Here is a 20,567-nt window from a genome sequence, read left to right on the forward strand (position 1 = left end):
AAAACCTGTCCACAATACTCATGTTGTGAAAGACAAACTATATTTTGCTCCCTCCTATCCATTCCCCCTTTATCAATTTTCTCCCTTGACTCTGTCCCTTTTTGAAAGTGTTTGCTTTTGATTACCTCCTCCCCCATCTGCTCTCCCTTCTATTGCCCCCCTTTTTATCCCTTTTCTCCTTCTTTCCATATGTGTGTGTGTGTGTGTGTGTGTGTGTGTGTGTGTGTGTATTCCCTTCAGCTGCCCTAATACTGAGGTCTCATGAATTATACACATCATCTTTCCATGTAAGAATGTAAACAAAACAGTTGAACTTTAGTAAGTCCCTTATGATTTCTCTTTCCTGTTTACCTTTTCATGCTTCTCTTGATTCTTGTGTTTGAAAGTCCAGTTTTCTATTCAGCTCTGGTCTTTTCACTGAGAAAGCTTGAAAGTCCTCTATTTTATTGAAAATCCATATTTTGCCTTGGAGCATGATATTCAGTTTTGCTGGGTAGGTGATTCTTGGTTTTAATCCTAGCTCCATTGCCCTCCAGAATATCATATTCCAAGCCCTATGATCCCTTAATGTAGAAGCTGCTAGATCTTGTGTTATCCTAACTGTGTTTCCACAATACTCAAATTGTTTCTTTCTGGCTGCTGGCAGTATTTTCTCCTTGATCTGGGAGCTCTGGAATTTGGTGACAATATTCCTAGGATTTTTATTTTTGGGATCTTCTTCAGGAGGTGATTGGTGGATTCTTTCAATTTCTATTTTACCCTCTGACTCTAGAATATCAGGGCAGTTGTCCTTGATAATTTCTTGAAAGATGACATTTAGGCTCTTTTTTTGATCATGGCTTTCAGCTAGTCCAGTAATTTTTAAAGGATCTCTCCTGGATCTATTTTCCAGGTCAGTGGTTTTTCCAATGAGATATTTCACATTGTCTTCCATTTTTTCATTCCTTTGGTTCTGTTTTATAATATCTTGATTTCTCATAAAGTCACTAGCTTCCACTTGCTCCAATCTAATTTTTAAGGTAGAATTTTCTTCAGTGATCTTTTGGACCTCCTTTTCCATCTGGCTAATTCTGCCTTTCAAGGCATTCTTCTCCTCATTGGTTTTTTGGAGCTCTTTTGCCCTTTGAATTAGTCTATTTTTTAAGGTATTATTTTCTTCAGTATTTTTGGGGTCTCCTTTAGCAAGTCATTGACTTGTTTTTCATGGTTTTCTCACATCATTCTCATTTCTCTTCCCAATTTTTCATCTACCTCTCTAACTTGCTTTTCCAAATCCTTTTTGAGCTCTTCCCTGGCTTGAGACCAATTCATAGTTTTCTTGGAAGCTTTTGATGTAGGCTCTTTGACTCTGTTGACTTCTTCTGGCTGTATGTTTTGGTCTTCTTTGTCACCAAAAAAAGATTCCAAAGTCTGAGTCTGAATCTGAGTCTGTTTTCGCTGCCTAGCCATGTTCCCAGACAACTACTTGACCCTTGAGTTTTTCATGGGGGTACGACTGCTTGTAGAATAGAGAGTACTTTATTGCAGGTTTGAGGGGATGTGCTGTTGTTTTCAGAGCTATTTCTATACAGCCAGCTCCACCACACCAGTGCTCCTGCACCCCCAAGAACTGCCAACCTGGATTTCGACTCAGATCTTAAGCATGCTCTGCACTCCCACAATGATCCACCACTTAATTCCTCCCACCAGGTGGGCCTGGGGCCAGAAGCAACTGCAGCTATAGTTCTGTAGCTGCACCTCCCCTGCTGCCCCTGGGGTGGTGGCCGAACTGCGAACTCCTTCACTCTGTCCCCCGCAGCTTTTCCACTCACCTTCTCTGTTGTCTTTGGTGTTTGTGGATTGAGAAGTCTGGTAACTGCCACAGCTCAATGAATCAGGGCACTAGGGCCTGTTCTGCCTGGTTCCTGGTCTAGTTGGTCCAGGCGCAGCTCATGCTGGGCTCTGCTCTCCTCCGCTCCCAGCTCCATGCAATAGACCTTTCCCAGTGACCATCCAGGCTGTCCTGGGCTGGAGCTCTGCTTCCCTTTGCTATTTCATGGGTTGTGCAGCTCTAAAATTTGTTTAGAGCCATTTTTATAGGTGTTTGAAGGGACCTGGGGTGGGGGGGGGGTGGAGCTTAGGCAAGTCCCTGCTTTTCAGCTGCCATCTTGGCTCTGTCCCCTTTAACTGTTTCTTTCAGGCTGCTTTGAAATATTGTCTCCTTGACCTGGGAGCTCTGGAGTTTGGCTATAATATTCCTGGGAGTTTTCATTTTAGTATCTCTTTGAGGAGCGGATTAGTAGAGTCTTTCCATTTGTATTTTATCCTCTGGTTCCAGAATATCAGTTTTCCTTGATAATTTCTTGAAAGATGATGTCAAGGCTCTTTTTCGGTAGTACAATCATTTCAAAATTATCTCTCCTGGATCTATTTTCTAGGTCAGTTGTTTTTCCAATGAGATATTTCATATTTTCTATTTTTTCATTCTTTTGGTTTTTATTGCTTCTTGATTTTTCATAAAATCATTAGCTTCCATTTGCTCAATTCTAGTTTTTAAGGAATTATTTTCTTCAGTGAGCTTTTGTTCTTCTTTTTCCATTTCGCCAATGCTGCTTTTTAAGGAGTTTTTCTCTTTAGTGAACTTTTGCATGTCTTTTTCTATTTGGCCAATTCTGCTTTTCAAGGTATCCTTTTTCTCATTGGCTTTTTGAGCCTCTTTTACCATTTCGCCTAGTCTATTTTTGTAGATGTTATTTTCTTTTCAGTAATTTTTTGTGCCTCCCTTATTGAGCTATTGACTAGTTTTTTGTGATTTTCTTGCACCACTCTCATTTCTCTTCCCAATTTTTCCTCTACCTCCCTTACCTGATTTTCAAAATTCTTTTTGAGCTCTTCTATAGCCGAAGACTAATTCATATCTTTCTTGGGGGCTTTGGATTATGAGAGTTTTGACTTTGTTGTCTTCTTTTGTGTGTTTTGATCTTCTTATTACCATATTAACTTTCTATGGTCTGAATTTTTTTCTGTTATTTGATTATTTTTCCAGTCATTTCTTGACTTTTAACCCTTTGTTAAAGTGGGTTACAGCACAAATCTGTTTTGGCTAATGAGCAGATATCCACACTGACAAAATCACCAGTACTAGAGATCACCAGCAAAGACAACTGATTCCCATTGGCATAGATATAGTTCGTGGGGCATGAAATTCAGCATTCCAAAAAGGATTGGATTTGAAGTGTAAAGGTGGAATTGAAAGGCTTTCCTTTGACACTCATACTTTGACTAGGTATATATGTTTCCTGCTTCCAGGGCAGAGGGTGCACTGTCCCAATCTTCCGGGATTTTGTGCAGCTTTTTTCAGAGATACTTCTAGGGACCTGTAAGCTTTCAGTTCTTCCAAGGTGGTATGGTCTAAGGAGAAGTGTCTTTACTATTCTCCTGGCCTGTGCTCTGGTCTCTGAGTGACCACAAGCACTCTTTTCTGCCCTGGAACTGTGATAAGGATCTCTGCTCCCCTGTGGCCACTAGCTCTGGTGTGCTAGTTCTCCTCCTCACCCTGGGGCTGCCACCCAGGACTGTGACCCAGATCCCAGTATGGGCAAAGCAACAGAGTCTTGCCCCCCAGGGTCAGCAAAGAGACCCTTGTAATCTTCTCCTGACCAGTTGTTTGACCTCCCCTTTCCATCTGTGGGCTGAGAGCTCCAAAAGCAGCCGATGATGTTGCTGATTCAGTGCCTCCTGGGGCCTGCTTCTGGTTTGCTGGAACCTGGTCTGAGCTGGAGCCAGGTCTGTATGGGCACAGCCTGCACTGGACTACACTTCACTCTTACTCCAATGTAACAGACCTTTCCTGCCAACCTTCAAAGTTGTATTTGGCTGAAGAATGATTCCATCCCATCCTTTTGTGGGTTCTGCCCTTCTTGAATTTGTTTTAGGGTATTAGTTAAAAGGTTGTGGGAGGGGTTTGGGGAAGAGCTCAGGTGAGTCCCTGCCTTTTCTCTGCCATCTTGGCTCCACCTCCCCATACTCTTTTTTGATTGTTCAATTCAACCATAAAACATATATACCTAGTCAAGTGTCAGATGAAAGCCTTCCAATTCCACCCTTACACTTCAAATCTAATCCTCTTTGGGATGCTGAATTCCACGCCCCATGAACTGTATCTATGCCATCCTATCCACCTTCTCTTTGTCCCTTAACAACCAGAAATTTGGAATCAGTTGCCTTTGGTGGTGATCTCTAGTATTGGTAATTTTGTCAGTGTGGACATCTGCTCAGTAGCTAAAATAGATTTGTGCTATTAAAACACAGGAGCAAATAAATTAAAAAGTCAGTTTTCTCCTCCAGACACAGTAACTCTGAGTGGGACACAGGTAGCGGAAGTGGGACCAGTGATTCTGTCCCGCCATGTCTGTTCTTGCTCCCAAGTTTGACATCTTAACTGATAACTGTTTTATTTTTCCTTTCAGTAGAAATATTTACGTCTTAAACTTAAGGAAGGTTATTTCTGGGGAAACCACACATTCCTTTAAATTAAAAAAAAAGAAAGAAATAAAAGCATCCTTACTTCCTCCTTGTGGTAGAAAGGTAAGAACGAGTCCACTATCAACCCGTAAAGATTTGCCAATAAATAATTACGCAGTGAGGAAGCCTAGTTTTGTGATAAGAATCTGGAATGGTGTTAGTGGGATTTGGGGGGCAAGGATGAAATCTGAAGCAAGGGATTTAAGCGGTTTTGCCAGGTAGCTTCCCTTTGAGTTTCTCCAGGCTCATGACGTATCACTAAGCATCCACAAGTGCTTTTCATCTTTGAGTACCTCAACCGTAGAGAGTGGTGAAAAATAAATATTGGTAAAACTCTTTCTCAAAACCCAGAATAGTCCCGAACCCCAGACACCACCGCAGTAAATGGAAATGGAGAATTGTCTTCCTTTCTGCTCTCCCAGGATGGAAGCTTTGGAAGCGATAGAACCTGAATTTTCCATCTCAGGCAGAGCTTTGGGGAATTAAGACAGGAGAGAAGTTACACTGAAAACAGAAAAGGTGGTAAAATGCACGCTTACTAAACACACTGCACAGACACAAGCCCTGTTCAGCCATTGTCCACGCTACAGGAGCTTCTTGCACAGACATCAGTTAGTTGAGATCAGTACTAGTGCCTTGCCCTGAAGGTCAGGAAAGCCCTTCCAAAAGGCCAGGCTGGGACGCTCGCGGGTGAGCATGGTGCCCTTGTCCGCGGGCGCAGAATGTCCTGCCCCGGGGTTACTCCAGCTGGTGGGGGGTGCGGGGGAGGAGAGAAGGGGGAGCGGGGGAAGGGGCTTCGCGACTGGGCTGAATCCTGGCGCGGACGAATCCTCTCTAGGCACTGTGCACCTGATCATGTTGCGTGCGGAGGGATACTTCGTGCAATCCGCAAAACAAGTTCTCTTTTCCCCTCTCCACCTTCTCCTCCTTCCCTTCCCTCCTTATCCAGTTCAGCCCCTGCTTGGCTAGAGTGCCGCAAGAAGAGGCGCTTGCAATCTCTTTGCAAGGATCGTGGGCAGCCGCTTCTGCACAAGCTGCAGCAGCGGCGGCAGCAACAGCAGCAGCAGCAGCAGAGGGTTGTTTTTTTTTTTTCTTCTCTCTTGGACACAGTGGTTTTTGGAGCTGCCTATCAGTGTCATCTCCAGAAGATGAACCTTTTCTTTGCCTTCTACTTGCTGGGATTGTTTGTCAGTAACGGGCAAGGTAGGACCGCGTTGTGTGTGCAGGGCTGTTGTTCAGTCGTGTTTTTTTCATTTACCTGTCCCTTCTCCCTTCAAACCAAGAAAGCAATAAACCAGAAAAAGAGATAATGGAGGGACAGAAGAAATTAAATGAAAGAGTTAAAGCAGTACCTTCGCCCCCCTCCCCTTTTTGTTTACACTGAAAATTAGAATCCCTTCCTAAACCGTATAGATAAGAGAAGGAAAATGACCGAACTGGAGAAAGATGGAATAGCAGGAAGATGTGACAAACTGCCTCTTTAAAGAAATCGCCTCTTTTACTGAATTTTGTCCAAAATGTAGTTATTATTTATATGTGTATCGATGTTAAATGTTTTAAAATATTCCGCAGAAAGAGGGAGGTGTTAGTTGTTTTTTTTCCCGAAGTCACAGATATTATGATCATTAAACTTGCTTTTTTGGAAGGAAATCTCGCTGTTGTTTAAGAAGAAATAGTTCGAGATTCTTTTTCAAGATCTCATTTTCTGAATAAGAAGTGAATAAGGATAGTTTATTTCTGTTGGAAACTAAAAGAAGGGTCTTGGATGCTGTGTAAAGGAAAGCAAAGGCTTTGTAAAACTAGGGATGCATTGCAGCCATTCATTTTCAATTTCTTAAAATGTTAACATGCTAAGCATCTAGAAAAATGTCTCATAAAATAGATTATGGTTAAGGTTTTTTTTTTCCTTTATCTCTATTTAAAAATAGTCAACAGCAGAACAATTGGCCTTTGAGAGATTCTTGTGACAGCCGCATCTATCCTACATAAAGATTAAATATGCTTTTATTCTGCTTTTGTTGAGATAGAACTATGTTCTTGGTGACCTTTTATCAAAAATGAATAGCAATGATCTCAATTGTCCAGACAAGTTTGGACATTTATTTTAAGACACAGGATGTGTCTAAAGCGTGTTTCTTTAGAAGCTACAACTGCATTCATTTAAACAATTTGTAAATTGGGAATTGGGATATATTTTTAATGTAGCATAAACATGTCATTCAGAAGAAAAAAATCAAATTATAAAATGAATCAGAACATTTTAATGTACTGGATTCTAAGCTATCTTTTCACCTTACCCACTAATGTACTGTTCATTTCTTTCAACAGGGGGTGGTAGAATACCTTTCTGGGGGCTTGATTTGTTTGTTCCAGGTTTGTTAAGGAAAAATTATTTCTATCTCATACATGCTCACTAATTTCAATATTTTATCTTTATGTAATCTAGCTTGACATTTTTGATGAAGCTTTGGTTCTCATACCTTTTTCTTCCTCAGATCTGTAGAGCCCGGATAATGCAATTGGATAGAGACTGACTAGATAGCCATAACTAAGAAGGGAAAAGCTGAGATTGTGGTGGTGTTTATCAAGTGTCTGAGTTGCTCATATTTTTCATTAATAACATGGAATTTGTAATATCCTACTATTGAGATCATTACAGATAAGTCCATTCAAAGCTGTTGTATGACAATCATTTCTATGGTAGTGAAGGTGCAGTAGTAGATGTTGTTATGTTCTGCAGAAAAGCTGCAGCATTGGAGAGCTGCTTATTGTGGTCAGATATAAATTTGTGATTTGGATAAATTTTCCAAATATAAGAAGCAGTCGCTGAGAAATTGTACTTATTTGCCTGTAAATAACGAAAGGAGACATTATAGGAAGCACATTGTTAGAGACGATTATACTTGTGGCTGATTGGAATCAATGGACACATTTGGGAATCCAACACTGCAGATATCAAGCAGCTGAAATTTGGAAATGCAAGAGGAAGGTTGGAATTTTTAAACATGTAGCTTTAAATATTGTTAATAACCATACATATGTGTATACCTATATATTTTTGCAAATATAAAAGCATGTACATATAACTATTATTTGCATCTGTGAGCACAGATGTGCACATATAGGTATAAGCTTGTGGTTTAACTAACTTAACAGAGGCCCATTATAAGTTAAAGCACCAAATAATTGCAGAGAAGATATGGAGCTGAATCATAGCTTAACTGGAGGATTCCTAATTCACTGTAATGGAGAATTACCTAATCTTACATGCTTGTGTTTTATTCTGTAATTGGGGGATATGTTGGCAAGTACCAGTCATAACACTGGGAACTATTTTAGAAAACGAGTCTGGTGTAACCCATAATTTTATTTATTCTTTTGTAAATAGGGGCAAGGAAAAGCTGCCAGTCAGTGATCCTTGGGTTTATCTCTAGCATCCCCTTTAGGCTACTTCCTCAACTTGCACTTACCCTCCTGGGTTGGTTCCTCAGAGGACAGCTGCTACTCTCAGGTTATACAGGAACCCTGTGAGTATGCACTCTTAACGCTAGAGCCCCGCCAGTTTGTCTCCTCTTTGCCGTCTGGTAGGTGACACAATGATTTCATAGCAGAAGCATTTACTAAGATGGCTTACTCAGAACAATAGCTCCAAAACATTTTCAGAAGCTTGCAGCACACTCTCTCAAAAATAAATTCACACCATCCATGATAAGAGTGGGCATAAACTTAGAATATAATGATAGTAAGGTACAAGTATTGGAAACACATGTAGTCAGAGCTACTCACTTCTGTGATACTGTTGGGCCTTGATGTTCTTTCTTCTTGCAGCCCATTGCTGCTTTGGGCCACCATTGACTGTCCTCCATATCTGTGTTTGTCTGGAGAGTATGTATCCCTTGGTTGTGCTTTGAATTGTCTTCAATTGATTCTTTTGCTGCTGAATGGACTGTCTCCTACTGGCCAAGTAGCTTCAGTCTGGCTTAATTCTCTAGCTTAAGTATTTAAATCCTCCAAAGATGGGTCAATTTTTCAGATTGTCTATGACTGCTGCCCCTTTTGACTTAATGAGAGGGACAGAAGAGGGAGAGAGAAGAGATGAGGGAAAGGAAAAGGAGAGGAAGAGCCAGAGCAAGATTGAGAAATTGAGATTCACACTTGACAAAAAGATAAGGGGTGTTAATACCTAATCATTTGAGTTTAAATCCTGTAGCTACTTGACTGAAGAGAGGTGGGTGAAGGAAGGAAGGAGGAAGGGATGGAGTACCAAATCCTTACACTTAGAAACACTTAAAAGCTCAGCTTTTTATTTATGTTTCCAACAATATGCTTGCAGTTGGTATTATGAAACTATTGCTTTGGAAAGTGGGATGCAGTTGGACTAGGAGAAAGGAAAATTTTAGAAGTCAAGCTGTTTTGAACTACAACAGCTGAATAGGAGAAAATAAAAGAAGTAAAAACATTTTTTTACCTTTGACTTAGGAGCATGTCAGTATCATAATTAGCTAACAAGACCTAATTTTTAAAATAGCAGTATATGTCTTTTTTCAGTGGAAGTTTTGTCTAGATAGTAGCAGAAAAGAACTTTTATCTACTCTATAGGATTAATGGAAGCTAGCAAGGTCTGGATTTACCTAGAGAGATTCTGTAACATTTCTATTATTGTTCTTCCATGTATTTAAACTCTGAGACAGAACTACAAAATATATAGCAATAGCTTGAGACTGATTCACAGCAGGTTTCAACTACTTTTCAAGTTCATACTCCCAAAGTTTCCTTAATTTTTCATTAATTTGTTCCTTTTTGTTTCATATTTACAGTTAAGAATAGGAAATATCTACTTGATATGGCTAACTTATTTTTAAGGACCAATTCTTTATTCCTGCTGTCAATCAACAAAAATTTATTAAGTAATCAATATGCACTAGGGATTGTGGTAGACAGTGGGTATACAAATGCAAAGAATGACACAATCTCTACAGTGAAGGAACTTAAGGACAGAATGTGCATTAGACTGTAAGAGAAAAATTTCTCTGTTATTCTATAGTGTTGTTAAAGCTGTTCCTTATCCCAACATATACAGTGTATCCCAAAAGTCTTTGTGCAGACTTAGTGTTTTGAGCTATTAAAGCTTAAAATTACTGAAACTTTGGAGTTTTTAACTTAATCTAACAGAATTCAGAGAGCTATGTTGAGGGAAAGGGGAAATCAAAGAGGATTGCTGCTTGGGGTGGGTGGAATGATGGTAACTGACAATAGAAAGTATACATATTGGTTCAGTTCAGAATGACAAAATCTACAAATTGGAAGGGACAGTTAGTGGACAGCTAGTTGGCCATATACCTGAACGTCATCTCCACTTTTATATAAGCGACAAGTGGTTGTTAACCTTTGCTTGGAGTCCTCAAGAAAGAGGCAGCCCACTATATCTCAAGAGACCCATTTTACATTTGGTTTGCTCTAATGGTTAGTAAGTTTTCCCCTGAAATCAAGCCTAAATTTTCTTCTTTACAACTTTCACCTATTGCTTCTGGTTTTTACCTCTTGGAGTCAAGGAAAAGAAGTCTAAACAAACCCTCTTCCATAAAGGTTAAGTAACTCACTCAGGGTCACACAGCTAGTGAGTGTCTGAGGCTAGATTTGAACTTGGGTCTCCTAACTCTAGGCCCAGCACAATATCCACTGCGCAATCAGCTTCCTCGGATTAGCTCATATGGACTCAAGGCCCTTAACTATCTTGTTTGCCCTTCTCTGGATGTTCTTCAGCTTTTCAATTTCCTTTTTTTAAACTGTCATGCCCCAAACTGAACACAACATTCTAGCTATGGATTGATATAATAAGGGCATAATAAGAAGGGGGCAGTCACTTTTTTTGTTCCTGGAAGCTATGACTGCAGCTCAAGATTATTTTTTTTGCTCATATCACATTTAATATGAGCTTGTAATCTATTACAACTCTTAGATCTTTTTCAGACAGACTTATGCCTAACCATGCTTCCCATCTTGTCCATGAAGTTGACTTTTTTGTACCCAAATGTAACACTTGACATTTATTCCTATTAAGTCTGTTCTTCTTAAATTTAGCCCAATACTCTGAAGATCACTTTGGATCCAGACTTTGTTAGCTAGCTTTGTGTAACCTATAAATCTAATGAATATGCCATCTATGTCTTTATCCAAGTCTTTGATAGTAATGATAAGTAGCACAAGGCCAAGGATAGATACCATGAATACCACTAGAGACTTTTTGAGCCCTTTTCACAATGAACCATTCACAACTTTTAGTTCCAAAATCCAATCAGTTCTGAATCTATCTAATTGCATTACCGTCTAGCCCACATCTCTACATCTTTTCTGTAAGTGATACATACTTTATCAAGAGCTTTTCTGAAGTCTAGGTTAAATATATTTATAGCATTCCCCATATCTTCCAGTTTAGTAACCCTGTCATCAAAGAAACCAAAGTCTGTCATGATTTGTTCTTGATGAAGCGATGCTGGTTCTTCATAATTATTGCTTACATTCTAAATGTTCATCAACTATCTCTTTAATAAAAACTTTGACTTTTGTTTTCTCTGATAAGTAGAATGTATTTTGCAGTAGAAGTGAAAGAACAAAAATATTTAACAGGGTGCTGATACTCAAAATAAGTAAGGACGTACTAAAAAAGCACCTTTTTTCCCTTTATGAATTAAAGTTATTTGGCTCAGATTTACAGCCTTCTGTACTGAAAGAACTGGAGGGTATGATTGCTGAGCTATTATCTATAATATTTGAAAAGATGACCAAGATTGTGAGAAGTGTCATAAGATTAGAGAATTTTCTAAAAAGGAACAGAGTTTGTGAACTACAAGACAGTAAAGTTAATATTGATTTCTGGGAAAATTCTTACATGTAATGTTAAAGAGATAGTTAATAAACATATAGGAATGGAAGTGGTGATTACAAAGAGTAAGCATTGATTCATTAAAAACAGGTAGCCTTGTTCCCTTTTTTGATAAGATTATTTAGAAATGTTAAAAGAGAGAAAGAAATTATACAGATATAATTTACCTTAATTTAATAAGTTATTTGACAAAGCATCCTGTCCTGTTCTTGTGGATAGGATGAAGGGATATGGAGTAGATTATAAAAAAATTAGTTAAATTTTGGAACTAGTTGAACTGACTGAACTGAAAGAGTAGTCATTAACTGCATTAAGTTTAATCAATCAACTGGACAGGAAGTCAAGTGGAGTTTCATGTGCTTTAACATTTTTATCAAGGACTCAAAGGGATAGATGGCATGCTCATCTGCTTTGCAGGTAGCAGAAAACTGGAAGGGACACCTAACCCACTAAATGATATAATTATGAATCAAAAAAGATCTTGGGAGGCGGCTGGCCCAGTGCACTGAATCTAAAAATTATATAAATGTAAAATCTTATATATGGGTTCAAAAAATTCTAAGTACAAGACAGCTAAGGCATGGTTAGATAAGATTGTTTGAAAAAGATCTAAGAAAGGTCCTTAAACTGTTTCTGCATCATGGACTCCTTAGGCAGTCTAATGAAGCCTATGAACCCTTTCTTAGAATAGTATTTTTAAATAATTTAATGAATTGCTAAATTTCAGTTGGAGGTTAGCAAAAATAAATATGTACATTTTTTTCCTATCCAAGTTCACAGACAACCTGAAATCTATCTAATTAACCTAAGGAGCCCATGGACCACAGGTTAAGAACCTTTAATCTGGGAATTTTTAGAGGACTACAATTTCAACATGAGTCAGAAAACAAACAAAAAAATAACTAATGTGACCTTGGGCTCTATTGAGAGGTATGTCTTCCAGGAGTAAGGAAGTGTTAGTCTCTCTGTACTATGTCAGACCATATCAGGACAATTGTTATACATTCATTTCTGGGTGCCACAGAAGGCAACCAGGATAGGGAAGGACCTTTTAGGCCATTTCGTATAAAGCCATTTAAAAGAACTGGGGGATGTTTAGCTTAGGGAAGAGAAGCCAGAGGAGAGGAAGAAGCTTGATAGCTGTTTTCAAATATCTGAAGGGCAAATATGGAAAAGAAATTGGACTTATTGTTTTTTTGCTTCAGAGGGCAGAGTCAGGTTCAATAGGTAGAAACTGCAAAGAGGTCAATTTAGACTTAGTTCCAGGAAAATAACTCAAAGTCAGGTATTGGGAAATAGATGGGGAAATTGGTGAAAATAATTTGTCAGAAAAAAAACTTTCTGTTTAAAAGAGAGATGGGCTGCCTACAGGGTGAATGGCCTTCCTCTTAATGTGAGTCTACAAGGAGAGGCTGGATGGCTCATTTTTGGTTTTAGTGGGATTCCTTTTGGGGTATGAGTAGGACTAGATGGTTCCTGAGTCTCTTTCCAACTCAAATTATGTGATTTTGTAATTCTGAGTAATGAACATTTGAGTCAGGTGGATTTAAAAAAATCAGTCAATTAAACAAGAATGTTTATGGAGTTCCTCCTTCAGGGATCTCTGATCCTTTCTGCCAGAGAAGATCACAACACTTCCATATCTTATTAAAGAGTTCTGTAAGTTGCTGGAACTGAAAGGATTTATCGTTACCTGGTGATCATCCTCTCCAAATTTAGTGAGATGCATTCTCAAATGACAAACTTACACACCCTCTCTGGGTTGATAATCAGCACTTCCCCAGCTCGACTGATCTTACTTGACATAACTTTTTAATCTCTTTGCACAGTTTTGAGAAGCCAAGCTCACCGTCCATATGTAATTAGGCATCAGAGTAGGACTTTAGTGGAATATTGCCTCCTATAGTAATAATAAAACCTTTACTATATATGATGTATTTCCTTTTTTATCTTATTTTTATTGATATTTTGTTCTTAAATCACCTCTGTTTCTGAATATAATCCCTCAACTGTCCTATACACAAAGACTCATTCATCCCTTGTAACCAACATCCTGCAAGATTGAATCTGCCTTGGTACTCACATCTCACCAGTGCTCTCTGCTCCTCTGATTGGGTCCTCTGATTAGAGGACAGAATCATGGGCTCCAGGGCTTCTATTTAAGGAGCAGACCCAGCACAGTCTTCTCCCCATTTCCCAGCAGCTACATTGCTTTTAGACTTCTTTGGATTCCTTCATCATGTCTCCATGCCTGTTACCTTCCCTCTGCTTCCTCTCCTGTTTTCTGCTTCCTTTCTGGCTTCCCCCCTTAGTTTCCCCTAGTGCTTAGCAGAGTGCCTGGCATATAGTTTAGGTTTAATTTTTTTTAAGAGAGAGAAAGAAAGCAGTTCAGGAAAAACAACTAACGTATAAACTATGACATATATACCAAGCCTATAATGTATAAATCGCAAAGAAGGGAGAGAGTGCCTAAGTACAATGTTCTCTTTTTTTCCACTTTTTTTCATTTCAGTGTTATTGTGATCATAGTGTATGTTCTTTTCCTGGTTCTGCTTATCTCACTTTCCATCATATAAGTCTTTCTTCGTTTCTCTATGTTGTTCATAATTTCTTATTGTGCGGTAAAATCCGTTACACATGTGCCAGTTTTTTAGCCATTGTCCAATAAATGGACATGTGCTTTGTTTTTAACTCTTTGCTACCATCAAAGTGTTATAATCAATGCACACACATATGTACCATAAAAGTGCTGCTGTGAATATATATACACACACATTTTCTATGTAACTTACTGTTTATATACTATGTGGCTTATATAGTAGTGTGTATTATATGTCTGGTATAATATATATTATGTGATATATATTATGTTATTAATACTATATACTATATAGTATTTTACATATATAAGTATGTATTACATATAAAGCATTACTATATACTGCATAATATATACTACTAAATAATATTAGGTTTGATTGTTTTTATTCCACCTTTAATCCATAGATATCATACTATATCATATCATATAATATATTATACAGGATAATATGATATATGTTACCATGTAATATATACATTGTACTATATAGTATGACATATAACATGTATACTATGTAGTATATGGCATTATAAAGATATATGTATGTATATATTCAAAGAAGTACTTTATGGCAACATTATATCATTATCTACAGAGAGAGAGAGAGAGAGAGAGACAGAAAGAGAGAGAGAGAAGGAACTTTTTTTTGGTCTTATGACCAGTTTGTCTTGCATAATTTCAAATTGCTTTCCCAAAGGGTTTGATCATTCCATAGCTCTATCATCAGTGTACTAATGTGTCTGACTTCCCATAATCCTTCACCATCAACTGTTTCCATCTTTTGTTGTGTTTTCCAATTTGCTGGATATGAAATAAAACCCTTTGATTTACAATTCTTTTATTATTAGTGATTTTGAGCAAGTTTTCATATTGTTATTAATAGTTTGCATTTCTCCTTTGAAAACTTTGTCGATCTATTTGACCATTTATTCATGAGGCTCTGCAGATTATATATCTTCATTAACTCCGTGTATACATATGTGTGTGTGTGTGTATACATATGTCTTGAATATTATAACCTTTTCTGGAGATATTTGTTACAAATGTTTTGTTGCTAATCATCAACTTCCGTCCTTATTCTAGATGCACTGATTTATTTTTATGCAAAAGCTTTTGACTTTAATGTAAGTGAAATGATCCTTTTTTATCTTTTCTGATCTTCTTTTAGTTGAGAATCTTCCTTTAGCCATATCTGTAAAAGATACCTAATCTTGTTCTGTTCTATTTTGGGAAGTGGGTGGTGGTACCTTTTATGGTCAGATTGCCTGTGTAGAGTTTATTATCTTATATGGTGTAAAATGTTGATCTTACCCTAATTTTTGCTGAAATACTTTTCATTTTTCCCAGTACTTTTTGTCAAATAAGAAATTTAATTTAATTTTTTATCTCAATTGCTATGTTATTGAATGTGATTTTTCATTATTCTACCTTTATCTATTATGTTCCATTCATGTTTTTAACCATTATAACATAATTTTAGTGATTCTTGCTTTATAATATAATTTGAGATGTAAAGTGCTATTCCCCCTTCATTCCTACTTGGGTTTTTTTGAGATTATAAGATTGTTGCTGCTCCAAATGAATTTTATTATAGTTTTGTCTAGATTTATAAAGTATCCTTTTAGAAACTGCATTGGTATATTACTGAATCTGTAAATTAATTTCAGCAGTATAGCAACTGATAATATATTTAAATGGCTTACCTATGAGCAATGATGACTATTCCACCAGTTATTTAAATTAACCAATCGAGTCATCCAGAGGGGAAATTAGGGTCTGACAAAGTTCCTTTCCCCATTCTCCTTTTCAACAACAGAGGCCAGCCAGACCCAGACTTCCAGAGACCACGGCCCCCATCCTGGGAGAATTCATTCCACTTTGACTGAACTAATTTGTGCATCACATTCCATGCATCTGGGGCCTACCCAACTTGGGTATCTTCTCATTTGCCCTGCTGTCCCCACTCACTGCTTTCACCATCTTATTCTTGGAACAGTAACCAAATTAATGTAACCTTTGCTGCCATAAAGGAAATGACAGTTGGCTGCCCTATGATTCCATTCACAGTCCCTGGAACTCCCCATATCAAAACTCCCTTCCCGGCCCCACTCCCATATATGTATTGAATCTCCCAATTAGAATATAAACTCCTTGACAGGGGGATTTTTTCACTTTTGTTTTTGTATGTGCTTTGCATTTAGTAGGCACTTTCTATGTTCTTTTTCATTCATTTGAGCTTTCATTCATTATTTCTTTAAAGAATGTTTATAATAGAATTGATATAGTTCTTGAATGTGTGTGTTGGTAGACTGATTCCCAGGTATTTTATGCATTTTGTAGTTATTTTGAATGGGATTTCCCTTTCTCTACTCTTCTCCTGAAATTTGTTATTGCTTTATGTAAATACTGGTGATTTTTTCTGGGTTTATTTTTAACTCTCCTGCTTTACTGAAGCTACTATTTTTCTGGAGTTCTCTAAGTAAAACAGCTAAACAGATTTTCCTTAAAAGTTGAAAGAGAAAACAATGTACTGAACTTCTTGATATCAGCAAATATAGATAATTTTATAACTTTAATTTTTTTCTTATTACTACTGGTACATTTTTAGAACCATGTCAAATAACAGTGTGGACAGGGGAGTTCTTGTTTTACTCCTATGTTATGGGAAAAATATCCATGGAGTTCTTGATAGGTTTGGCACTATTAACACCCAGAGATCAAGAGGCGAAACCTCAGCTTTAAGCACAAGCCCAGAATTTAAAACAAAACAGAACAAAATTCTGAACCCTGATTAGCATGTTCACAAAGCTTATATGGTTTTCAGTTCCATCAGAAACAGAATTCATTTTTGATCTTACCCTCTTGGCAAAGAATAGGCAGATTCTCACCCAAACCTCAAAGCACCTGATAGACACTGGAGAAAAAGTATGGCATATAGAGATAACACGCTAAAGAGAATTACATTTCAAAACTAGGCTTGTGAGAATCACTTTAAGCCTACATTTGGAGAGTTTACAATGGACCAATTGAGAAGGGAGATTTACATGCCAAAAGATGACTACTCAGCCAAAGTCTGGTTGTGGATACATCAATAAACAAAGAGAGAGGAATGTCTAGACCAGGAGGGGCAGGTGTTATAAGTTCCTTTTTACTTGTTCTGATTCCTTATCTTAGACAAAAAATGGGTGGGAGTCTTAAGCTAATTTTAACAGCTCATTGGAAAAGCCCCAGAATTCTATATAAATCTCAGCAAAAGTGGCAGCTCTTTGATCAAGATATAAACTTTTTATCATCTTAAAAATGGTCGTTATCTACTACTGTTTCATAGTCTTGTTTTGTTCTACCCCCTTTTATGTTTTTTTTAGCACAAATGAGTGCTATACTGTGGCAGCTAGGTGGCATAGGGTATAAAGTGTCAGAAGGCAGAAAGACCTGAGTTTGAATCCTTTGTTTCTTAATCTGTAAAAGAAGGATCATAATAGTGCATACTTCACAGGGTTGTTGTGAAGATCAAGTAAGATAAGTAAAGCGTTATGTTATTATTGTCTTTTGTCAAAAGCTCCCCTCCCACCCGCCTCCATTTATTGGTGTAATCTTGGGCTGGTTTTGTTTTTAATGATTAATCATAAGAATTGTTTGCCAAATTTTGGACTGTCCTTGTCTCTTGGGTATACATTAAATTTGGCCATAGTAAACATTTTTGCATGCATTTTGCTATAATCTTTTTTTCTTTTTTAAAAATTTTAAAATTTTTTAAAATTTTTTTAAATCTTAAATATATATTAAGAAAAGAAAAAGAAACATAAACTTAAATATTAAAGCTTAAATATAAAATAAGAAAAGAGAAAAGCATGTCATTTTGCCCTGAAGAACGTAAGAGAGGATTCAAAATGTATAGCAATAAATTTCCAGTTCAGGAAAGCCTGTATATTAAATACTATGTATTGTGTTAAGAGTATCCATCTTTTCTTTGCTTTCTTGTAGGTTTTCTTTTGTTCTCTGCTGTACACTTTTTACTTGGTTCTTTTTCCCCCTTCTTCCCCCACTCCACCTCCAGGCTACAATTAAGCATCCCTGTATATTCCCCTTCAACCTATTCTCTCACTCTCCCCTCTAGAGATCCCTCCCTTATCCTCTCCCCTCTCCCTATCCCCTTAGCGTTTTATTTCTTTCGGAATTTAGAAGACTTTTATACTCTTCTTGATGTATATATATTGTTCCCCTCTTAAACCCATTCCTGATGAAAGTAGGTTTCCAAAACTAACAGCCCTCCTTCCCTGTCTAATCCCTCTGTATTGGTTCTTCCTCTTGCACCTCATTTGTATAAGATAATTACTCTTTTTAGCTGTTCCTGAATGGTTTTACTTTTTGAAGTCATATCATGCTCAGGTCTACCCCAATCTTTCTTATGAACTACCGAATTACTAATAACAATCTAAGACATACATTTCACATTTTTCATACATAGAAGGTAAACCATCTGTCCTTGTTGAGTCCCTTGTAATTGGTCTTTGGTATATATCTTATGTTTCTTTTGGCTCTTGTATGTCAAATCTTCTATTAAGTGTAAGTTTTTTATTAACAAAGACCTGAAAGGCTGACAGTTCATTAAATGTCCATTTTTTTGCATTCAGAATTATGCTTAGCTTTGCTGGGTATGATATTTTCAGCCACAAGCCTCGTTCTTTTGCTCTTTGATGTATACTGTTCCAAGATCTGCGGTCTTTTGGTGATGCCACTGCTAGGTCTTGTGTGATTCTAATTGTGACATCACCATATGTTATAATCTTTTTCTAGGGTTTTATTTTAAAATTTTTACCTCATTCATTAATGATATTAGTTTTCTTCCTTTGTTTTATAGTTTCCTGGTGTAGGTATTAAGACTATGCTTGTTTCATAAAAGGAATTTGGAGAGTTTTTCTTTCCTAGTTCTTGAATTTGCATAGCAAAGGCACTATGTTATTGATGTTAAATGTTGTTTAGAATTCACCTGTAAATTCATCTGCACCTAGGTCTTTTCCCTTTTATCCTTTTTAAAGCATTTTTTGATTATATGAAATAACCTTTCTTTAAGCTATATATGATTGTGTTATGTAAGGTCTCTTCTTCATGTTCTATTAATTTGAGCATTGTATATTTTTATTAGTAATCTATTTTTAAAAAATCCCAGTTGGGCATGGTTTTAATGGGTTTGGAAGTTCTGAGTTGCCATGAACTGAGTCTGAGGTGTCCACACTAAGTTCAGCATTAATGTGGTAAGCCTTCAGGAGTAAGATGCCACCAGATTGCCTGAGGAGGAGTGCACCAGCCTGGTTTGGAAAAGCTCCTGTGCTAATCATTAGTAGGATTGGGCTTGTGAATAGCTCCTGCATTACTAGTCTGAAAGAAATAGGAAGACTTAGTATTTTAGAAAACAACCAGCCAACCAAATCTTCAATTTTTCTAGCATGTAATTGTGTGTAGTAGGTTCTGATAATTTTGTTTCTTCTGTTTTTTTTTTTTTACTTTTTGTTTTTGGTGATTGAACCTTGTATATTGAGTGAAGACCGAGATTTTGGAGCTGTCCAAATGCTGTACTGAGTTCCTATGTGGAGGCTTGGTGAACCTGCTTCCAGGCACATGTAAGGGAAGGTCCCATTTCCCAATTTCAGAGCACACATTTATCCTCTGTTATCCTCTCCTTCTTAAGTCCCCTCCTCTTCTGTTTCCCTCCTATGTCTCTATTGGGTTGAATGTATTACTGTACCAAGTTCGTCGTTTATGTAGGTGTTCTACTTTTTTGATTGTTTCAGATAAAAACGAGATTCAAGTAGTATCCCCTCCTATCATCCTTGCCTTTAGGTTTGTATAATCTTTTTTCTTATGCTTCCGTATCATTCAAGATACCAAATTCTCACCCTCTCATCATCTTCCTCCCCAGTGTATTCTTTTTTTCTTTCTCTTTCCTTTCTTCTTTTAAAATCATTAAAGCATAACAAAAGCACACCCAGACCTTCTGTCTTTAACTCCCTCTATGCCCCTTGATGACATTAGGATTTTTTCTTCCCTAGTAGAATGACAATACTTTATCTTCATATTTTCTATTCCAATTGCTCAAATTACCTTTTTATGTATCTTGACTCTTCTGTTTGCATTTCAAAGTTTCTAATAAGCTCTGGTTTTTTTCACCAGGTATTCCTGGAAATCCTCTTTTTCATTAAATATCCATTTTTACTGCTTTAAGATTATACTCAATTTTACTGTATCAATTATTCTTGGTTATAATAGCATGTTTTGCCTTTTGAAAGATTGTATTACAACCCTCCTTTAAAGTGTTAGCTACCAAATCTTGTATAATTCTGAGTGTGGCTTCTTGGTCCTCACAATCCTTTTGTGTCTGCTTTCAGTATTTTTTCTTTGACCGGGAACCTCTAGATTTTGTCTATGGAATCTCTAGGAGTTTTCATTTTGGTTTTTCATTTCTTTCACTTTTCCCTCTGGTTCTAATGGGACTGGGAAGTTTTCATTCATAATTATTTCTTTGATAATTAATACTCAGTCTTCTTTTGATCATGATTTCCAGGCAGTCCAATGGTTATT

The 20,567-nt window shown here is 37.2% G+C and overlaps 1 protein-coding gene across 1 annotated transcript in view; it reads left to right on the plus strand.

Annotated features, from left to right (window-relative positions):
- The first annotated feature begins 5,369 nt into the window (after window positions 1-5,369).
- The window catches only part of NCAM2 (neural cell adhesion molecule 2), a 295,617-nt gene continuing 280,419 nt past the window's right edge, over window positions 5,370-20,567 (plus strand). The window contains exon 1 of the mRNA XM_036744902.1: window positions 5,370-5,706. Coding sequence (XP_036600797.1) covers window positions 5,652-5,706 — 55 coding nt within the window. The 5' untranslated portion in view covers window positions 5,370-5,651. The remainder of the gene's footprint in view (window positions 5,707-20,567) is intronic.

Source organism: Trichosurus vulpecula, chromosome 2 (genome assembly GCF_011100635.1).
Source record: "Trichosurus vulpecula isolate mTriVul1 chromosome 2, mTriVul1.pri, whole genome shotgun sequence".
NCBI classification, from domain to species: domain Eukaryota; kingdom Metazoa; phylum Chordata; class Mammalia; order Diprotodontia; family Phalangeridae; genus Trichosurus; species Trichosurus vulpecula.